The sequence below is a fragment of the Botrytis byssoidea genome, assembly GCF_014898295.1.
Source record: "Botrytis byssoidea strain MUCL 94 chromosome Unknown BBYS_008, whole genome shotgun sequence".
Classification (NCBI taxonomy): domain Eukaryota; kingdom Fungi; phylum Ascomycota; class Leotiomycetes; order Helotiales; family Sclerotiniaceae; genus Botrytis; species Botrytis byssoidea.
In genome coordinates this window covers 369,124-389,600 of record NW_024065849.1, presented here as the reverse complement: position 1 = coordinate 389,600, position 20,477 = coordinate 369,124, and the positions used below count along the sequence as shown (strand labels likewise).

At 44.2% G+C, this 20,477-nt stretch overlaps 4 protein-coding genes across 4 annotated transcripts; 3 read left to right on the top strand and 1 right to left on the bottom strand.

Moving 5' to 3' along the window:
• Window positions 1–385: 385 nt before the first annotated feature.
• EAE97_004732 (uncharacterized protein) lies at window positions 386–2,267 on the top strand (the record flags this gene model as incomplete). The annotated part of the gene is made up of 9 exons (XM_038875244.1): window positions 386–557; window positions 606–666; window positions 716–958; window positions 1,012–1,359; window positions 1,407–1,530; window positions 1,580–1,729; window positions 1,794–1,951; window positions 2,008–2,040; window positions 2,099–2,267. The coding sequence occupies 9 exons, from the start codon at window positions 386–388 to the stop codon at window positions 2,265–2,267; spliced, it is 1,458 nt and encodes a 485-aa protein (XP_038733601.1).
• A 1,901-nt stretch (window positions 2,268–4,168) lies between these two features.
• Window positions 4,169–8,367, top strand: EAE97_004731 (uncharacterized protein; the record flags this gene model as incomplete). Its single annotated transcript, XM_038875243.1, has 11 exons — window positions 4,169–4,222; window positions 4,292–4,371; window positions 4,662–4,801; window positions 4,853–5,306; window positions 5,393–5,766; window positions 5,914–6,022; window positions 6,110–6,240; window positions 6,403–6,606; window positions 6,657–7,483; window positions 7,540–7,574; window positions 7,629–8,367. The coding sequence occupies 11 exons, from the start codon at window positions 4,169–4,171 to the stop codon at window positions 8,365–8,367; spliced, it is 3,147 nt and encodes a 1,048-aa protein (XP_038733600.1).
• Window positions 8,368–8,532: 165 nt separating this feature from the next.
• Window positions 8,533–15,937, bottom strand: EAE97_004730 (uncharacterized protein). The gene is made up of 2 exons (XM_038875242.1): window positions 15,246–15,937; window positions 8,533–15,188 (listed from the first exon to the last, which is right to left on the bottom strand). The coding sequence occupies exons 1-2, from the start codon at window positions 15,828–15,830 to the stop codon at window positions 10,041–10,043; spliced, it is 5,733 nt and encodes a 1,910-aa protein (XP_038733599.1). The 5' UTR covers window positions 15,831–15,937; the 3' UTR covers window positions 8,533–10,040.
• A 227-nt stretch (window positions 15,938–16,164) lies between these two features.
• On the top strand, window positions 16,165–19,848 carry EAE97_004729 (uncharacterized protein). The gene is made up of 2 exons (XM_038875241.1): window positions 16,165–16,387; window positions 16,438–19,848. The coding sequence occupies exons 1-2, from the start codon at window positions 16,219–16,221 to the stop codon at window positions 19,668–19,670; spliced, it is 3,402 nt and encodes a 1,133-aa protein (XP_038733598.1). The 5' UTR covers window positions 16,165–16,218; the 3' UTR covers window positions 19,671–19,848.
• Window positions 19,849–20,477: the final 629 nt, after the last annotated feature.

The window sequence follows — 20,477 nt, the reverse complement described above, 5'->3', positions numbered from 1 at the left end:
ACACTCATTATCGGCGATATTACCAGTGCATGCAGATCTACTAGGGTATCATTTCGCTTACTCCTCTCATTTCTTCTTATGAGGCTGGCAGAAAACGTCCAAAGCTTCAGGGATTGATGCAGATACAAGGTACTCTGTCGCCCATGCCGTATTCGACAATACCATTATTGAAATGTATCGATTTATTTTAGCTTATTTATCGGAGATTTCTCTTATCTTGGAAATATTTTCTACCATACCATAAATTTTTCGTGGGGATATTCGGGCAAGTGCGTGGGTGAATAGAAGCAGTCAAGCGTCCAAATTGAGATTGTGATTTTTCGATAAGTTATCCAGCGACTTATCCCAATCTTTTCAAAGTTGCAGAGAGTAGAGAATCCTCAAGATGTCAACACACAGTACATCCCTGACTGCGCAAGATCCTCAAATCCACCGAGCTTCTGCCCCCGGAACACCTCAACTTCTCTCTCAGCCAGGAACACCAAATCACGAATTCTCCCATACAAGTATACCAAGTGACCGATTTTCATCACCAGGGGAAGCTTCTTCAATTTCAGGTATGGAAATAGCACTCTAAACGTTGGATAAATTGCTGACCGTTGGAGATGGCTTAGATATTGTACCTCCAAGACAGCGCCGTTTTAAGAGTGCTAGGCTTATTGGCGAGTAAGTTTGAACCTTTATCCCGGAGTAACAGATACTTAACATAAGAAAGCTATGAAAAGCCATGGCTAGGAAAGGTTGCTACAGAGGGAAAACGCAAGAAGTGGTCTGGACGAACTTGGGATTCAATAATTTTCTGGACAAGTATTATCATTGGCTTTGGGCTTGGCGGCATCATGTGCTACATTGGGTTTACATCAGTCCCAAACAATCCATACTGTCTTATGTTTGAAGACGATTTCCATAACATAGACCCCAGTATATGGAGTTATGAGATTCAACGAGGCGGCTTTGGGTCAGTTCAAATCACTGAATTGCGTTGAAAGATCTGTCAACTGATGAAACTAGTACTGGATCCTTTGAATGGACCACAAATGACCCTCAAAATGCTTATACTGATGCCGATGGGCTTCATATCGTCCCAACATTGACAGTCAATTCAACAAATATTACACCTGCTCAGATTTTGAACGGGTATACATTAAACTTGACTACCGACAACAGGCCTGATGGCGTGTGTACATCTGATGATGCGGGCTCTTCTTGTTCTATGTACAGCAATATTACCGCCGGTACCATTATAAATCCGGTTCGAAGCGCAAGGTTGTCGACCAAGGGGAAGAAAACCATCAAATATGGCAAAATTGAAGTCATTGCAAAGATGCCAAAGGGTGATTGGTTATGGCCAGCGATATGGTGAATTTCCATCTTCCTTCACATTGGAAGTTACTTACTTGGAACAGGATGATGCCAGAAGACTCTGTTTACGGACCATGGCCTGCTAGTGGTGAGATAGATCTCGCTGAAAGTAAAGGTAATGATGGGGCTACATACGACGGAGGTCGAGACAGCATTATATCTGCTTTGGTATGATCCATCTAGTTTGAAACCAGACTTAAGCTGACCACTATCGAAGCATTGGGGCCCAATTCCTCAAGTAGACGCCTTCTGGAAGACAGATGGAAAACACAATATTCGACGAACCGACTACAGTGAAAGCTACTATACATATGGCCTTGAATGGAGTGAAGACTATATCTTCACCTATATCAACAGTCGTCTCTTGGTATGACCTCCATGAATCTTATTATTCTCGTCTTGTAGCCTGTTCAGAACTGATTTTGGTGTAGCAAGTATTCTACCTCTCTTTCAGTAAGGGATATAACAGTATGTGGAATAGAGGAGAATTCGGCAAGACAATTGTGAACAACTCGGCATTACATGATCCATGGAGTCAAACGGGAAATCCAGCCACTCCATTTGACCAGGCTTTCTATCTTATTCTGAAGTAAGATTACCTTGAGCATAAAATGGCATGATGATAACTTTGCTCACATTAAATAGCGTGGCAGTGGGCGGGACCAATGGATACTTCCCGTGAGTTGTCTAGTCGCGCGCGGCTTGCAAGTACAATGAAAACTAACTTTGCCAATAGTGATAAGGTTGGCAACAAACCGTGGGGAGATGCTAGTCTGACGGCCCCGGCAGAGTTCTGGAACGCTTCAAGTCAGTGGGGCCCAACGTGGGGGCCGCCCGAAGACAGAGGAATGACTGTCAAAAGTGTCAAGATGTACTCGCAGGGGACTTGCGGAAGCCCGAGCTGAGAACGAAATCGAAAGAGATAGTATAATTCAAGTAAGCAAAATATAAGAAGTGAGGTAGATAAGACGGGTGCTTAATTTGGTTTTGATATTGCATGGAACAAATTTCGGGACGATACACATGGGAAGATTAGAGGAGTAATCGGTAAATGAAGCCTCCTAACGGATAATAAAATGTACAATCCTACACACTCATCTACACTTTCATGACTGTTGGAAAGTCACTGATAAGAACTGCATACACGAAGACTAGGCATACAAAAAGATGGTGTTCTCGAATTTTCAAGGATTAATTCGGTCGTGTCTGCTTTACATGTGGTGACCGGGTAAATGCAACCCTACCCTTGAATGTGTCATGAATTCCGGGCCGATCAATAAACATCTTGGGTATTCTAATTTTGCACATCGGAAAAGAATTATGGTATCATCGTTTCTTTATCTCTTGCCAATGACTCGGGAATGGTCAGATTCTCCTACAACATAGTAGGTAGATACACATTGTTGAGTATCATTGACTCGGTATCGTAAAAAGATAAGCATGTCATCTTCTCCGATGGCTTTCTAGTTCACTACTCCATCAGAGACTACGTTACATGCGTACTCTGTTTCGTTTACCGTGAGTAGGATTGGGCTTCAAGTGTATTGCTCGAGTCTAGACTTGATATCGCAACTCTTCTATCCGTGTAGACCTATCAGATCGAGTTTCCTTTTTCGGCTATGCATGATTAATATGTTATATTGAAATATAGTGGGTCATCAATTTTGCAAGGGATTCTTCACAAGGGGTATAACAATGCTCCTAGTTTCCTAGCCACCTCCGCCACATTAAGCTTAATTGAACGTTTTTTTGGACCAAAAGAAACCCTGAAATACAATATCGGGTAACCAACAACGTTCTTTGCTCCGACATCGTATAGACTGGTATAAAATGTTTTCGTGCTGGTCAAACTCTAATATACCTACATGGTTCTGCGTGCAGATATCCCTCGATTTTGGACCATTGTATCGCCAGCACATCATCTCACTCAATAGTTTGGCTACGGCTATCTCCACTTACTCAGGCTGCAGGTTGATGCAGTACATCAATATACAATAGTGTACCTATGCAATTGTTAAACGGCCATGAATAAGCTTTGCATCTACCAATGACACGATCCATCCCATTCTATGACCTCACTTTTGGTGGCGACGAGCCCTATCATGATTGTCATACCTCGTAACTTCGTAGGTGCTACCGTGAGACTTGCCACACAGGTTCTTCAGCCTGTCAATACTTCACGTATCTGCACAGTCAGTCATGCTCTCAGTTGTTCATTTGTTAGCTAAGTTGTTGGCGGATGTCGTGCCTCTTTCGGTATCCAAACCGAGCCGTGGAAAATGTCCGAACGAGATTCAAATTCCAGGTCATCAGGAACCCTCGAGCCGCAGACAAGGATTCGCGAAAAAGAAAGAAACACCCAAGGATTTGTAATGCCTGTTTTGCGGTACATGCATGATCATACTGTTTGGAAATAACTTTCTGGTACCATATACCACTTTCGACAATGTGGAGATAACCAGAGAGAATCCACGGGGTATGCCTTGCACCAGATGAAAGCAAATAATACGAATCAACAGGTGAGAACTATACAATTTTGCTGTTCGTAAAGAGAAAAGGCAACATTCAAGCTGGTTCCTGTCAGCCTCCAAGGATCCGAGGATCAGTGATCCATCATGTGGAAGGTCATGGCAATTCTTGTCAATTCTTGTCACTGTAATCCAAGACTGTAAAGCTTAAGCAGGTTGATGGAGTTCTCTCTCCGAGTGCAGATCTTTTCACTTTCTTTCTCCGTTTCCCGTGTATATCATTGAGCGACAGTCTTTCCCAACGTGCATTTGAACGGTGATTGCTAGCAACTGCAATCATGGCTCTTCCTTTTCTTCGGCTTGCCTTTGCAGCGCTAAGTCTATCCATGACGGTATGTTAATGCTAGCTTTTTGTGATTGCCGCCCTGTATTCCATCTGCTAATTAGCTTTTGTTCGATAGTTTACTTGTTCCGAAGCGCGTTCAGGGAGTCATTCTGTCCTACCAAGAGCAGATACATGGTCATATGTGGGCTGCTACAGGTATATATTTACATTGTTACATTGCCAAGCACACCCTTATTTTTCGTTGAAAGTTCCATCCTTTGAAGAAAGAGGTTCCAATTGAGGGTGCAAGGGGCCCATCGATGATAGAGCAATCGATGGCTTGCATTCTATACCCTCCCATCAATATACCTTAAATGACTGGCATATTGCAACGCAGAAAGCTGGTAGCCGAGTCTCTGACTGAAAATTGCTTTTACTATTTCCATTTTCCGTATACTCGCGCTTGAAAACCCTCATACAAAATTTTACTGATTCAGCATTGTTAGCGACAACGTGGGGGCTCGCACGCTCACTACTAATGTAGTCACTCCAGGAGGAGAGGCAGCTTTGACAATTCAAATCTGCCAATCGACATGTCAAAACCTTGGTTACGTACTTGCTGGAGCTGAATACTCAGGAGAATGCTGTAAGTGGCAAGCCCTAGTCAAGCTTGTAGCTTTAATTTGACAATCATAAGATTGCGCGAATAACATATTCAATGGCGGGGGCCTAGCTTCTGATGGCGAGACGGGCTGTAATATGCCTTGCAATGGCAATGCTTCAGAAACATGTGGTGGTTCCGCCAGATTAAGTCTTTATGATTTGAACAATGCTATAGTCTCGCTTCCTACTCTCACGACAAGCTCTATTCCCGTTCCTACCTTTACAGGAGCACCGTCTGGGTGGGTACCTCTTGGGTGCTACAATGATAGCGTGAATGCACGTACCCTCACCACGCAGATATATTCCATTGCCGGGACATCCATGAGCGTCGATGCATGTCTTTCCGCCTGCATTCTCGGAGGTTACAGACTCTCGGGCGTCGAGTATGGTAGTGAGTGTTATTGCGACCACGAGATTGAAAACTATGGCGCTCCAGCAACGGGTTGTAATATGGCATGCGGAGGGAACTTGACACAATTTTGCGGAGGGTGAGTATTGTTTCTAGCGTCGTCGTTGCACATTGATTCTTTTCTCCGAGAGAGTTCGCGAGAATCAATGACTAATTATCTTGTAGTTCCGGGCGGATAAATCTATACAATTACACCGCAACGAGTTTACCGCCTACGCCAACACCCACGACAATCAGTGCCACTGTCCCTTCGGCCACGATCACAGATCTTCCAAAAGGATGGACCTACAAAGGATGCTGGGTTGACCGAGCCCTTGGTCGTGGTAGTATCCTCGCCGACAATCTGCCTAACGATGCCAATATGACTGTGGAATCCTGCATACAAAACTGTATCACAGCAGGATATAGTATAGCTGGAATGGAATACTACACACAATGTTATTGCGACTCTGCAATTATTAATTTGGGAGCCTTGGCATCCTCAGATTCTCAGTGCAACACTCCGTGCGGCGGAAATGCAAATCAAATGTGTGGTGGAGGTTAGTATTTGCGGTCTTGCACTCTCAATCCTATGTCCCATCTGTAGCGTCGCTTGTCCCCTTACCTTATACATCTACATCGTCGTTCTACAATACAATCTTTGTCCTTTGCCAAACGTAAATAATGCTAATTCCTAAATTCAATAGGCGATCGTATGAGCATTTATTCTAATCAAACAAGTTTGATCGTGCGACAACTACCCGTAATACAGAACACGAGTTTACCAGGCAATTGGAAATATAAGGGGTGTCTCACGTAGGTGCAACTCTCAATTTCAAATTGTTCGTCGCATATGACGTGCTAGTATTGCGACACAAAAGATTAGAGCTGATCACCATGCAGTGACGATGCTGTGAATAGAGTGTTCCCTTATCAAATCGCACTTACAAATAACAACACAGCCACAAATTGCCTTAGCTTGTGTTCTGAATTTGGATATAGTGCTGGGGGTATGGAATATTCGAATCAATGCTGTGAGTTCCCGTTTGTTCTGCTAGTTCTTTTCATGACTTGATGCACCTAAAAGCTCCTTGAATTGTGCGTGGTTCTTTAAATTGCATTTGCTATTGGCATCTAATTTTGTTTCCCTTTCATGTAACGTTCCAGATCAGACTTTGTGTTGACTTCATTCATAGTTTGCGGTGATGTACAGGATGTTATCAACCACAAGGCTACGATTGTTGATGATTCGCAATGTGTCATGCTTTGCACTGGTAATCGTGATACATATTGTGGTGGGCCGTCCTTGATTACCTATTACACTTGGACAGGGACCCCACTCAACAGCTGGACTTTTGAGAGCGGAAATTCTGCCGGAAAATACGAGTTCCTCATTGGAGGTAGGCTATAATACCAAGATCGTCTGACTGCTTGACTGATGAGTTTACAGGGCCAATCATTCCATTGACATCCGCTGTTGGCATCAACGGAAAGATTTCTTTTCTGGAAAAATTCGGAACGTCGCCAGCAAACAACAGCACTGGTGCTTATGAGCTCGACCTTACCCAGATCAATAACTATACGGCAGCATGGCGGCCCATGCATGTGAAGACAGACGTCTTTTGTTCTGCCAGTATAATTCTCCCCGATCGTCTTGGGCGTCAGATAAATATCGGGGGCTGGGCACTTCCCTCAACTCTAGGTGTACGTTTTTATACTCCAGACGGGGCACCTGGAGTACCAAGCAAGAATGATTGGGAAGAAAATTATCAAGAGATTGGTCTGCAGACGGGTCGATGGTATCCCTCAGCAATGATTATGGCCAATGGAAGCATCCTCGTGGTAGGTGGCGAAGTGGGCTCCAATGGCGCAGCCGTTCCTTCCTTGGAAATTATTCCTCGCCCTCCTGGAGGGGATGTGCTCTATTGCGACTATCTGGCTCGTACGGATCCGTACAACTTGTATCCATATCTTGCGGTTCTTCCATCTGGAGGTATCTTCATTGCATATTACAACGAGGCGAGGATTTTAGACGAGGTTACTTTGCAAACTCAAAGAGTATTACCGAATATCCCTGCTGCGGTAAATAATTTCCTGGGTGGAAGGACGTATCCCATGGAAGGCACTGCTGTTTTGATGCCTCAAAATGCACCTTATACAGATCCACTCGTAGTGATGATTTGCGGAGGCTCTACCCCAGGTCCAGAAATCGCGTTGGACAATTGTGTATCCCTCAAACCTGAGGTACCTGGCGCAAACTGGACTATTGAGCGTATGGTAAGCTTTGGCCCCTATTATGTTACTCAAGAGACTTTGTTAACAAGGGTGTACAGCCTTCGAAAAGAGTGGTGTCATCTATGGTAGCCCTGTAAGCTTTCCCCTCAAAAATCTACACCACGCATTTTTAACTTGGTACTTTTAGTCCCGACGGCACGTTTCTCATTCTCAATGGGGCTCAACAAGGCTTCGCTGGCTTTGGCCTTGCTACCGAACCCAACCATAATGCTGTTCTTTACGATCCGTCGAAGCCTCTGAATTCCCGAATGTCTTCTTTGGCAAACACAACTATCGATCGCCTTTACCACAACGAAGCCGTGCTGGTTCCAGATGGCAGAGTGCTAGTCACTGGTAGTGATCCAGAAGACACTCGATTTGTCCAAGAATATCGCGTCGAGGTATTTTTACCTCCCTACTTATTGAATGGTGTTACCCAACCAAGCTTCACGTTTTCAAACGGCAACGATTTCGGCTATGGTGATACAATTAACATAGCCGCTACTCTCTACCGAGGTAATCCATCAACCGTTCGCATATCTCTTATGGCAGCCGTAGGAGCTACCCACGGGAATTCCTTCGGCCAGCGAACGTTCTTTCCAGCCTTCTCCTGCTCTGGCACAGCAGCAAATATGCAGTGTTCGATTACAACACCCCCTAATGCACATGTGTATCCGCCGAGCTGGGCCATGCTCTTTGTACTGGATAATGTAACTCCAAGTGTAGGACAATGGGTGAGAATTGGAGGTGACCCAGCGAGATTGGGAGAATGGCCAAATTACCCAGACTTCACGCTTCCGGGCGTTGGACCCACTGTAGGAGCTGGGGGGGTGGTAAATAAGGGATCTGCTACAACAGCGGCAGGAAATGCTACATTGAAGATTTAAAGAGAATACAGTTGATAGGGACATTCTTTGATATAATTTGATTGAGCGTTGATATTGTGGGTATAGTCATTGTAAGTTGAGCGGGTGAATTGCACCATAGCATGGATGTGGATTATGCTTCTTTTCTATACCAGTAGTGTACTTCAAATTAGTCTTTTAAGTATATAGTAGCCATAGCTTAATGATAAATGCAGATATTTGACTGAATCAAAACGAAATCCAAATGAGGGGGTTGTGCAATTCCTGGTGAATGTGATATACATTGCGTGTTTAGTATCCAGAATCATGTGAAATATTGTCTGCATTGTAGAGTTGAGAGATATGAACGAAGGTTGAGGTGAGGTTGATCTGAATGGATTGTAGACATTTAAACGTGTATGAATCTCAAAATGATGCCTAAGTATACTACACTTATGATAAAGACAGACGAATACACGCTTTGGTATCTTGCGATATTTTCAGTTATTGAAGTAGACTGATTTATTGATATAAATTGAAAGATTGTGGTTGACTTGAATGTTCGAATGGTGTGACATATTGATGCGATCTTAGACATGCAATAGGCGTGACAACCTTTGCTTATGCCCAATTTGTGTGAACCATGAGAAAAAAATTGGGATGGAACTATGCAAACAACAGTGATTGGCCGAATAAGATGAGATAACGATATAAGGTCGATGAAACTCATCGTAGATACCCAAGTCTTACATGATCCACCGACGAATTGTTGAGCGACGAATGGCATGGAATGAATGAAGAAAGTCATTTTGAAAAGGCGAATGTTTCGGTTGTCTCAATGAATGACTTGAGAGAAATACATGTGGCGTATGAACAAACAATGCCCACCTGCAGTGGTTTCGAGTCTTGATAACCGTTGAACTTCATCCTCCTATTTTTCTCTCTCTGAAGATAACAGACGTCGGCTTAACGTCTGAACAGTTTTGACACGATTCTGATGTTCACCATTTCATCGTGCGTACCGTTGTACGTCTAGAATGCATCCCTTCAGACACAAAGCAACAGAAGCATGATTGATTAGTTTGCAGAAAGTTAAAGGGAGGTCAAAAATAATCTCGACTGTCTCTAGTTGTGGAGCGAACTAGGAAAGTTTTCCAGGCACGATAGCAGAAACTGAAGTTTCCTTGACGCCTGCAATGATTATGCCCAAGTTGCCGAGCTATACAAGAAAAAGCTTGTGGAAGGGAGCTTTCGAGAGCTTTGAATCTACAGAGTTTACGCGAAAGATTCACCAGGTCGAAATCCACAGGCAACCAAAGACCAATACCTTCAAGAACATCCATACTCAGGGGTAATCTTTGCATTATAGTTATTAGATGACCCTAAATAACTCGACATCACAGTCTTTATCAGATTCAAGGTAGTGTGACAGTGAGGGAACGATGGTACTTGGTAAAAGTTTTGAATCGTGATCGTTCAATGTTGCCAAATGCACAGGCGTTACTTTCGAACTTGGTGTTCCAATCCATAATATTTGCATACACATCTCGAGATTCCCGAACAAATAAAGTAGAACTCCAACCTCCATCTGCCTGTTTTCGGTATCCTACAAAATCGAAAGCACTCAGATGCCCCAGTCGAGCCATGTTTAAGAGACCAGCTCCCATGATGCCTAGTCGAGTTTTGGGATTTTTAGCTATTAATTTTCGAGAACGTTAACCTTCAGCTATACTCCCCCTTGGACTTTCCTGCCTCGACAAGTCACTTGCGCTGGTCGCAATACTCATCTGTACGCTCGGTCTCCTCCCAAGTACGGGTATACTACTTCCAACTCCCGGCACCCGCTCCAACCTCATTGGTGTCGGACTACTATCCCTTCCATCTCTTGTCAAGATCCCCGGCGGCAATCCCAATGTCGGAATATTCGAGTCGAGAAGCATAGCCGGGAATGAACTTCTGAGCGTTGGTGGGGTCGCATGTGGTGGTGTGACTTTTTCAAAAACTTCTTTATAGAAGAGTTCTAGTTTCCAGCTATTGTGACAAAATTCTTCAAGTTCGGCTTTGATGGTGTCAGGACTAATTCCACCGGTGATAGCTAGTTTTGAATTGGGAAGGGAAGCGCCTAGTACATCAGCTGTCGCTCGTAATGAAGGGGAAAGGGGGTGGGTCGCACGAAGAAGAGGAGAAGGGGCATGAGCCGCACGCAGGATTGGCGATTGAAAGGGGCTGGATGTATTTGCAGCGATTCCTGGATTGTTTGCAATTGGACTGGGTCCCATGCGATTAACGCCCGCATGATCCACTTTCATGTATTTTTCTGTATCTCTGGCCGATGTAGTCCTATTATTGTACAGTCGATTCGCTAATAGGAGGAAATTGCCTTCATCTGTAATTTGTGCAAGTAATACTCCAGATCTATGAATGTACTGTGTATAGGTATAATCTGGTCGACCCCATGAGAACGACACATCAATATTGCTTGGAAAATTCTTCGCAGCCTCAATATCAAGAACAAAATTGAACTTCTTCATAATTGCTTTTTGGTAGTAATGTCGATTAGATTGAGTAGTTTGTGCTTGCGGAGTAAAAGAATTGACGTCAAAGTATGTTCGGGGCTGTTGATCAGGAGGCTGCAAAGACAATTCAATCAAGTAGGGGCTCCTGAATGGATGAACCGAAGCGATGGAACATGCTTCGCCAATTGGTGCTTCGACTAATCGTAGGCCATGTTGTTCAGCGGTTGTTGCCCACGTATGTATGGCATCCTCGATCAGCTTAGCGGTGACATTGAGCCAATCAATTCGAATGTGGTAACAATTGTCAGGATTATGAAGACGATCATAGTGAAGATTGATGAGTTCGGGTCGATAAGAGCGTTTTCGATGGTCAACATCATACTTCATAACTTTACTTAAAGAAACTTTGGGCCTTTTGCCCCCACATGTAGTTGGAGTTGGCACACCCGACTCGTGTGAACTATCATCTTGCGTAGAGCTGGACCTTGCTCTATCTGGTTGAGGAGAGTCTTTGGGCATAACATCTGACATTGGAGTCGAAGGTACAGAATTTTCACGGCGTCGAGAGCCGAACCAACCACTGCGACTATCCGGTCTCTGTTTGGCAAATTCTCCAGTAACTTGGTAGAAATACTGCCCATCTCGGAAAGGATGACGTTTTTCGACATGGACAAATATGCCTGCATCTTTACCAACTTCCTTCTCTCTCAACCTCTGTGTCTCGTCAACCATAAGAAAGTTGCCCAATTCCACTGCCTGATCACGATCTTCAATGTCCTCAAAATTTTCAAGTAACCATGTCGTCATATCAGAGCCGATGAAACAATTATAATGCAATCGAAAATGCCATCTTCGATTCTGCATACGGACACCGCCCTTCTCCACTGGTGCTTGGATAGCTTCCGCCAAGGCGGCAATATCAAGTTTGGATTTTCGAAAACGATCAGTGTCAATTAAGTGCCCACGTCTAGTTGCACTTTCACTTGTCTCCACAAGGGGTAAAGTCTCGAGTTCTGCGCTAACAACAACGGATGGATCCTCCGTCTTATACACAATGTCAAGTGGATTTGAATCTTTTATTTTCCTGGAGGCAAGACTATGGAAACGCCGCTCTGATGGTGGAACGTATCTGTGGCTTTGCCACATTTGAGTGAGCTTCCTGATGCCTTCTAGTCGGACTTCTTCTTCGTTATCCTCACCTCTCATGCGGTCTCGTCGAGACTGAGTTGGGCGTACCACAGGAATCAGCACAAACCTTGCACGCCAGAACCGGAGGTGCTCGTTCATGTCGTCTTCGAAGCCCGCAATGAAGGAGTCTACGTAATTCCAGTTATATTCATCCTTTGGTCGACCCAACGTCATTTTGCGCGATTTATAGGTTTCGCTCAAAGTAGTTCGAATGGCCGGATAGTATCCAGAGGGGCTCAATGTCCCTTGGCTAGGTGTAGTCAGAGCTGTAGGTTTTCGGACAAACATATTGACTTCGATTTCTGTACCATTCACGCAAGATAACTGATGAATTATATTTCCCATGGACATGAATACACTGGCTCCATCCTCAGCAATACGATCACGGTCAAAAACATCCGCGATCTTCAGAGACTTTTGTCCAAATGCCTCGGCTACCCCAGGACCGATAACAATCTGAAACCCTTGGGAAAGTCGTAAGCTAATCAACTCCCTTAAAAAGTCTTCCCGATTACTTGAATCTTCGCTAATTTCATCCTCGGAATTTTGTGAGATATTGTATGGCTTCTGCTGATATTCGGTTTCAAGTTGAAACTTTGTAGGAAACGACTCGGTGGTCAAGGGCACGGATGCGGGAGAACAGAGAGATTTCCATTTCATCGTTCTAGTGAGCACTGGCTTAGGGAAGACATGTTGCCATCTTCTGTACACTGTTTTTCCCATTGCGTCATTCTCTGTTGGGTTGGATGGATTCAGCACACTTAGCCATGGCGACAAAGCAGTAGTAGGAGATAGGGTCGCTGGTAGTTCTGGAACCGCTTCTGCGAGAAGTTTTGAGTTATACACCTTTTGGTTATCATTGGTTCTGAGCAGCTGCACATTCATGTGCTCATCTTCGGTGCCCTTGATCCCGTCGTAAAAGGAGCTTAAGACAGATTTAGATTTGAACTGATTCGTCGAATCTAAAGACTGAAGTGCGCTCTTGATAGTCATGGGGCGTATCGAAGGACTCCTCTCAACGTCCGGCTCGCTTTTCCGTTTGCTTTCGATGGAACTGCTATCGGACTTCATCCTTGACTTGTCGCTATTTGATGACGGTGGTCGATCTTGGCTCACTGGAGCGCTAAGTAAATGATTCGCTATGGTGAAAGTATTCTTCTTCTTTGGATCAAAGTCTTTCGACGAAGCAGAAACTGGTTTCGCTGCACTAGCATTTTCAGTGTGTAGTTCAGCTGCGACACCCTTAGGCGCGGCGATGCCAAAACCGTACTTGCCTAGACTTATTTGGCGGTTCAATTTGGTAGGTCGTGGAGCAGGAGCTTTGGCTGCAGTCATAGTGCTACTTACACTGCCTTTACGTGGCAATATCGGATCATTACTATGTAAGCTTTGCTTGTCTCTGTCGAGCTTCAACCCATTGAGCAAATTCATGCTTCTTGAGGTTGGACTATCATCAGTGAAAGAGGTGCCAAAAACTTTAGAATCATTTGCAAGAACTTTCCTCGCTGTTTCCTCACTTCCTGCTTTAAAGGGCGACTTTAGGCTTTTTTGTCGTGAGCCGATAAAATGCTCCACGGTTTCAGAGTGGTTGACATCGTATAGATCAAGTGCCTTGACGAATTGCTTTTCAAATTGTGTGGCATGTCGATCAAGTAAAGGTTTTGATGGCCCATTAATAAACTCTGAAAGGCTCGACTGCAACTTCGCGCGTTCCCAGGTATAAGAATGCTTTTTCGCACCCCGAGTTTCGCGAGATTCCTGGATTAACATTTGGGGAAAGACAATGTCTAGTTGCAGTGGCGGAACGGCAATCTCGGTCATTGAATTCTCCATGACACTAGCCATTTCCATTTCATACATTTTACATCGTATCGCGAAATCGCTAGAGGACTCGGCTACTCGTTTCTTGAAGAGCTTCGAATCAGCCAGAGGATATGTAGACAGCAGATCTTGGGAAGCCCCAGTCCAAAATGATACATCGATCCAGTGCGGTATTGCATAGTTCCACTCACTAGGGTCCTGCCCACTATTTGAAGAGGAATTTTGGAAACTTCTATCACGAATTTTGGGTGGGGAAAGCGAGCCGTTCAAGGATGAATAGCTTCCAAATATGGGAGCTGTTTGACGTGGAGTGCTATCTTCGCTACGAAGAGCTTTAAAGTGCAATGCTTCTTGAAATGAAGCATATCGTGGGTTTCGGTATCGGAACAGTGGTACAGAGTGCAGTGGCATTTTTGGGAGACAAACAAGGTCGATTCCAATGCCGTTACCGATGAGACTCTCTGCGGTTTTACGAAGAGTCTCATAGTCTACTTCAAAAAGTCCGGCACATGGAGTTACGACAACAATAGATATTCCAGTCCTAACAAGGTCCCGATCGATATAATCATGCGCAAATTGGGTCGAAGCAAGATCGATTGCTTCGAGAACGTTCCCATGCATAGCAAGCGAGGGCTCCGCCTCGATGCGAGTCCCAAGAGTGCCTTTACTTGTTGCTGAGGACGGCGCCCCCAAAGCTGTGACTAACTCGATTCGATGCATGGAGATATCTTTGCGAAAAAATTTAAACTCGCGCTTCAACTGATATAGAATCGTTGTCCACTCTCCACTGGCCATCTCACTAACAACAACTCGATAAAAATCTTTGTATGGCTTTTTATTACCATCAGTTTGTACACCTGTGTGGTAGGCGGTATCGTGTGAAGATCTTGCTAATTCTGAAGCCAACCCAGTATCGTATTCGACTCTTGTAAATAACACTATGCTGACTAAATGCTTCACTTTAAGCTGCACCCACTTCTTGAACAATGCTGGCAGAAAGCCATTTACCACTTTGTTGAACATTATTTCTCCTGAACCTTCCGAGTCAAAATCCCACATCTCCCTCGACATCTGAATAAAAAGCACGTAGCGCGCTGATTCGCTCCGAAAGACTGGTTTGGTAGTCGTCGAAAAGAATGCGGACTGCACCTTCCGACCACCAATGTAAACAGCAGTAACTTGTGCCTTGATCGTGCCCATAAACAAAATCTTTTGCCCTTTATAGACAGCCTTGTTTACCATTTCGCCCACAGTTAATCTCCACATGTCCGATCGAGCAAGGTATTCATCTTTGAACGACATCTCAACATGAGATGCAGAGCTGATGGCTGTATCAGTCTATAGGACATTATAATTAGCAGCATATTTGAGAAGGATTGTGTCGATAGAACATACTGTGCAAAGAATTACATTGGACCGATGCTTCAAATTAAATACATCGGCAATGGGCTTAGCAAGAGAGACCTCCAATGCGGGTTGCTTCAGCTTCAAATCATTTGGCATGTCTTTTGCGAGAAACAGATAGCGTTTACCAAAGCCCATATCATGCTTAGAGCCTTTCCCACGATGGTCATGGCCAGATTGAGACCAAATGTAGCTTCCAAACTGCCCAGAAGCTGTTCCACTATCAATTTCTGTTCTATTCAAAGCCGACTTGTCCTGAAAATCGCGAAACCCTGAGTCTGTTTTGAGGGCTACGATAGCCATAAGCTCCCCGGCCTTGACATCTGGAAATAAGTCTAGATTTAAAACAACTTCATCTTTCGAGAACGTTTCATCGTGCGTCCATAGGTTGCATCGCCTCTCAACGGGAAGCTTTAGAGGTATCGGATCGTGCTGAACAGTTCCTGTGCTTGAGCACGAAGTGACTGGTCTGCTTGCGGACGCGGTCCCATTATCAGAGCTACCATTGCTCACCTGGCGGAGGTGAGAGACTCGTTGGATACCGCGTCGCGGGGTCAGTGGAAGAAGCGTCGACATTTGAAGACATTAGCTAACTTTGGCTTGATCGAAGCCAATTGCGAGATTGATCTTATTTGTTGATCATGGTTGTGTGGTTAGAGCTCGAATATACGATAGCATCGAAGTCGAAGCTACCAGGTCCTCCCAGGAAGGGCGAGGTCAGTAAATAAAGTTAGGGTGTAGATTTATCTGTGGCATGGGGCATTAGATTGCAAGCCACGCCCGTCCCAGGTTCGCGCCACAACTTTAAAGTCTCGGTGATTAAGCATGCCGACTATCAAAATTTCGATAAGGATGTCAAGAAAATTATTTTTGGGAACGAAAAACATTGTCCAGACCACGGATGATGGATGCAATCGACAATTGAATTGCCCAATTTTTAGTAGCCAGCATAAAATACTTGAGAATGAGCAAACGAACTTCTGAGGTCGTTGAAGATGGAGGCCAAGCATACCAGAAGCGTCAAAGGATATCCAATGTCACCAAGACAACTTATACCTCTGTCGATATACAGTCTGCGAGGCAACTGAAGCAGACTCTAGCATTTGACCAAGATTCTGGTCGTTCAAAACATGGTACAAAATGCCTCGATATCTCTTATTTACGTTTAGCTGACCCAATACAGGCATACAATCTTTAAAAGCTTTTCTGGACAGCTTTTCTATCGCAGATACTGACAACTCGGCCCGAATCATCATTCTCAAAGAGTACCTCGAATCGCAAAAGCCTGCCGACGATGAGGACAAATCAGCCGTTTTCCTCTCCGATCTGATGCAAACTTGGAGTTTCGCATCTCAAGCTAACGATGAATCTCTTCTCTCTGCAGTTCCAGCCGTACTGGCGTTACTTTTGAAGACTTTATCCAATATACTGGAGATGGCTGAACACGGATTGAGGTTAGGTAGAACGATACTTCAGAAGCGCCAACTAGAATTGATTGCAAGAGGCCTTACATCTAATAAGAGCAAAGAGCATGTAATTTCCCCAGTTTTACGACTCCTTCGAGAACTATCGATTTACGATGGCGGAGCTTTAGCGAAGCAGGTTTTCCGATCAAGAGACTACACCTTTAAGACATTGGCGAGAAACCTTAGCTTGAAATATACAGGAGATGCAGTCGAAGATCGCAGGAAGCCTTCTGTGCGGACCAATGCGCTTCGATTCCTCCTCTCTATCATAAAGTTCCTCCCCACAGAATCGAAGCGAGAACTGCTGAATCAAAGGGATGTTGTTATGGGCTTAACGAGAGATATCAGAGACGATCCCCCGTTTGTGATACGCGATATCCTCGAGACTTTGAAATCCGATGTTCTGCAAGATGATGCTCTACCCAGAGATGCCAAATCGAAAGTTGTAAATGCAATCTCTCTCGGCCGGATAGCAGCGCTGTATGCATATGATCAGGAAGATGAGGAAATCGGCAGAGGGAAAAAAGCAGTTGACGAGATCGCTCATAATTTTCTGATGCTCGCATGCACATCGCCAAACCTAGGAGTCCTTAATCGTCAAAATGGATTTTATCCCAGAGGAATTGATGCCGACGAAGGCTTCGAAGTTGATACAAGAGCCGGACATATTGATCTCGGGCTAGACAGTATTGAATGGATGGAGCGCTTTACAGAAAAAGTTCCAGTCCGCAATACCGTATTATCTGAGTTCATCCAAAATCTTCGTCCTTGGTCGAGCTTGAAACAAAGCGAGCTATTATTGTCTATTCTTGAATCTGCCCCAGAGCTTGTCGCAAGTTATTTCTTCACCAAAAAATCGTTTTCGTTGGATCCTAAGCTTACCGCGACGTGGGTTGGATATTCAGCTTTTGTATTCTCTACCCTGCAACTTCCCATCCCTCAATATCTTGGACACCAGGAGAGGTATGCGAGACTACCTCCTCCCTCTTCTATTGTGCTGGAAAGTATATTGCCTCAACCATTAACGCAAAAGGTTTTCACACGTTGTCTAAATCAGCAACATAATCTCATTTCCTTTTTTGCAATACGTATTCTTTCCGTCGCATTCAACAAAATGCAGGAGATATTGAAGATGTATCAAGAAGCAGCCGTTGCCTCTTCTTCGATATGGACTCAAGCTGCTGAGAGATTGACAGATGAGTTTTGTCAACGTGTTCCTTCGATCAAGGATGTCATTAGTACATTCCGAAAGTTATCAGATACAGAATTGATGCAACGAGAGGCCGTCACCAAGTTGTTAGTTCTGTATTATGAAGTGGTTCCACGGGTTGCATTGGACGCTAAGTTTGACGTATCGGAAACCCTTACGAACGCTCTACAAGCTATCGATAGCACCGGGGTATCCAAAGAGGATCGCGCATTCCGAATTATGGAATTGGAGAATCTGTTTCAATTCTCTCATTTTTCGCCGGGGATGCGATGGTTCGTCAAGGCAGAGGGGCTTTCAGCTTCTCCTTTCGTGGCCATGCTAAGATTATCAGCCGAAGCACCAGCCGGTGTGCCTTTGCTCAAGCTGAGATCCGTCCTGAACTCACTTGTCCAAGAAAATCAAATTTTTCAGACTGAGACTACAATCTCAGCGCTTGACACGTTCATAGCGAGACTTAAGGAAATTCAAGGTACGCCTAAAGAAAGGCAGGTTCATGAATTTCTCGATGACTGTGTTTCGAGATGTGCTTCAAAGCCAGTGAAGTATATATTTTCGCTCGAAGAACTAACTTCAAAGTCCCGCGACGACGAGAAAGAGCAGTCTGCTGTAAGTTTGCTGATACTTGCCGTTGCTGAACAATGGCCATTTCTTGTCAAGTCTGGAACAGATAATCTCAAAGGTGTGGCCGAATTCATTGCTCGTTTCCTGGCATCTTCCATAAAGATTGGCGAGGATAAAAAGGTTATCAGATTGATCAACAGAGCTATGGTCGACGAGACACCAGAGGAATCGTCAGCTCGAAAGATTCTAGATAGATCTCGAAAACTTGTTGATGAAATTGAAATCCCACAGCCATCGCAACGAGCCACTGGAGAGCCCAATTCTGCAATTTCCAAGGGTGAAATCTCGGCAGCAGAAGTAGACGAGGTAAATGCTACAATGCTGAAGGAACTGCCTGAGGAGGACCATAATGCATTGGTGAAGTGGGTGGCAAAGGATATAGAGGAAGTCATTGAAGGCGGTTATGCTGCAGCACTGATCATGCTACTATCTTCGGAACATTTCAATGTTCGCAAGGAGGCATTGACCAATATATCGAAGATTGGAGCCAAACTCAAAGAATCTTCATTCGAGGAAAAGGAACAAATTTGGCTACTACTTTGTGAGTTAGTGGAAACATCGAAGAAGGTTATCAGCGCAGAACCACTTCCCACCATCATATCCTCGTTCGCGTCACATTCTGTGGCTGTACTATGCGACCCTCTCCACTGTCTTTATCCTAAAATCAACAAGTTCCTTTCTCAGGGCCCAACATGGCAGATTGACAAAATACCTTTGATGTATAAGGTTCTAGACGAGTCGCCAAGTCTCGACGATCACCATCACTCAGAAGTTTCCTGGCTTTTAGATTTTATGCTTGCTGGTCTTCAAACGCCAACAGATATGGGCATATTCCGAAAACGCCGAGTCTTCGAGAAGTTGTTCACGTTATATAACAACCCGTATCTTGCACAGGGGTTACAAGAGAAAATACTCAAGCTGTTGTTTCGCGCAACCACAATTGAAGGAGGAAGCACCACGTTGATTACAAGATTCAGTAGTATTACATGGTTGGAAGTACAAGTTGCTTTGGGTGGCGGTACGCCTTTGAAGGTGTTGATGCAAAGGATTATAGATTCAAGTGACAAGCAAAGAATTGAAGGGTGGAAGAAGGGGGAGAAGGCCCCAACGACTGAATAGTTACAAGGCGACACGAACAAGATAGCTAATAGCTATCAGGTACATAGTAAGGATAATTGTGATTGAAGATACCCTGAATATTGAATCTAACCTCTTTCCAAGACACTCTCCATTTCTAGAGTGCTATGCGAATGTATGAACACTGTTTTAACTATGATATATTATTAGTAATGAAGAACACCGATATTTATATTTATACCACACAACCATAATGCTTGTACCCTTGAACGCTTGAATGGACGAAATTTGTATCATCGACATTCAAAGCTGAGCCCCACCGAGGCTGAAGATCGCTAAGACAAACGGAACCTGCCTTTGTGGCATCAACACTTCTAACGACGGCAACGAGCAAACGAACGACCTTGAACCTCAACTTTAAAACAGTCAGAATAAAATAACATAAAGCTATATTGCCTCCCAAAAAAGACCAGAGATTAAAACAAGAAGCCAGTCAAACATATTGCGCACACTCAATAAGAGACCTGAAACCTTCATTCGAAAACCCTCATCTCAAAACCCCTCCTCGCCGTATTAAACAAACAACCACGACGAGTTCAAAGTCCCTCTCACACCCTACAAAATTACAACAGCCTAATAAATCGTAGAGCTTTGCGCCTACTTAGGTAGCTGCGCTGAGCTCGGCCACAAGAACGTCCTTGCTCATACTTATAATCTACAGTCTTCGAAATACAACACAAAACAAACACACACCTACAGCTAACAAAATTTACAAGGTCATCTGGACTAAATATTGTTAATTCTACCAACAATACAATTCTCCATCTGCATATAATTTAAGCTTTACAA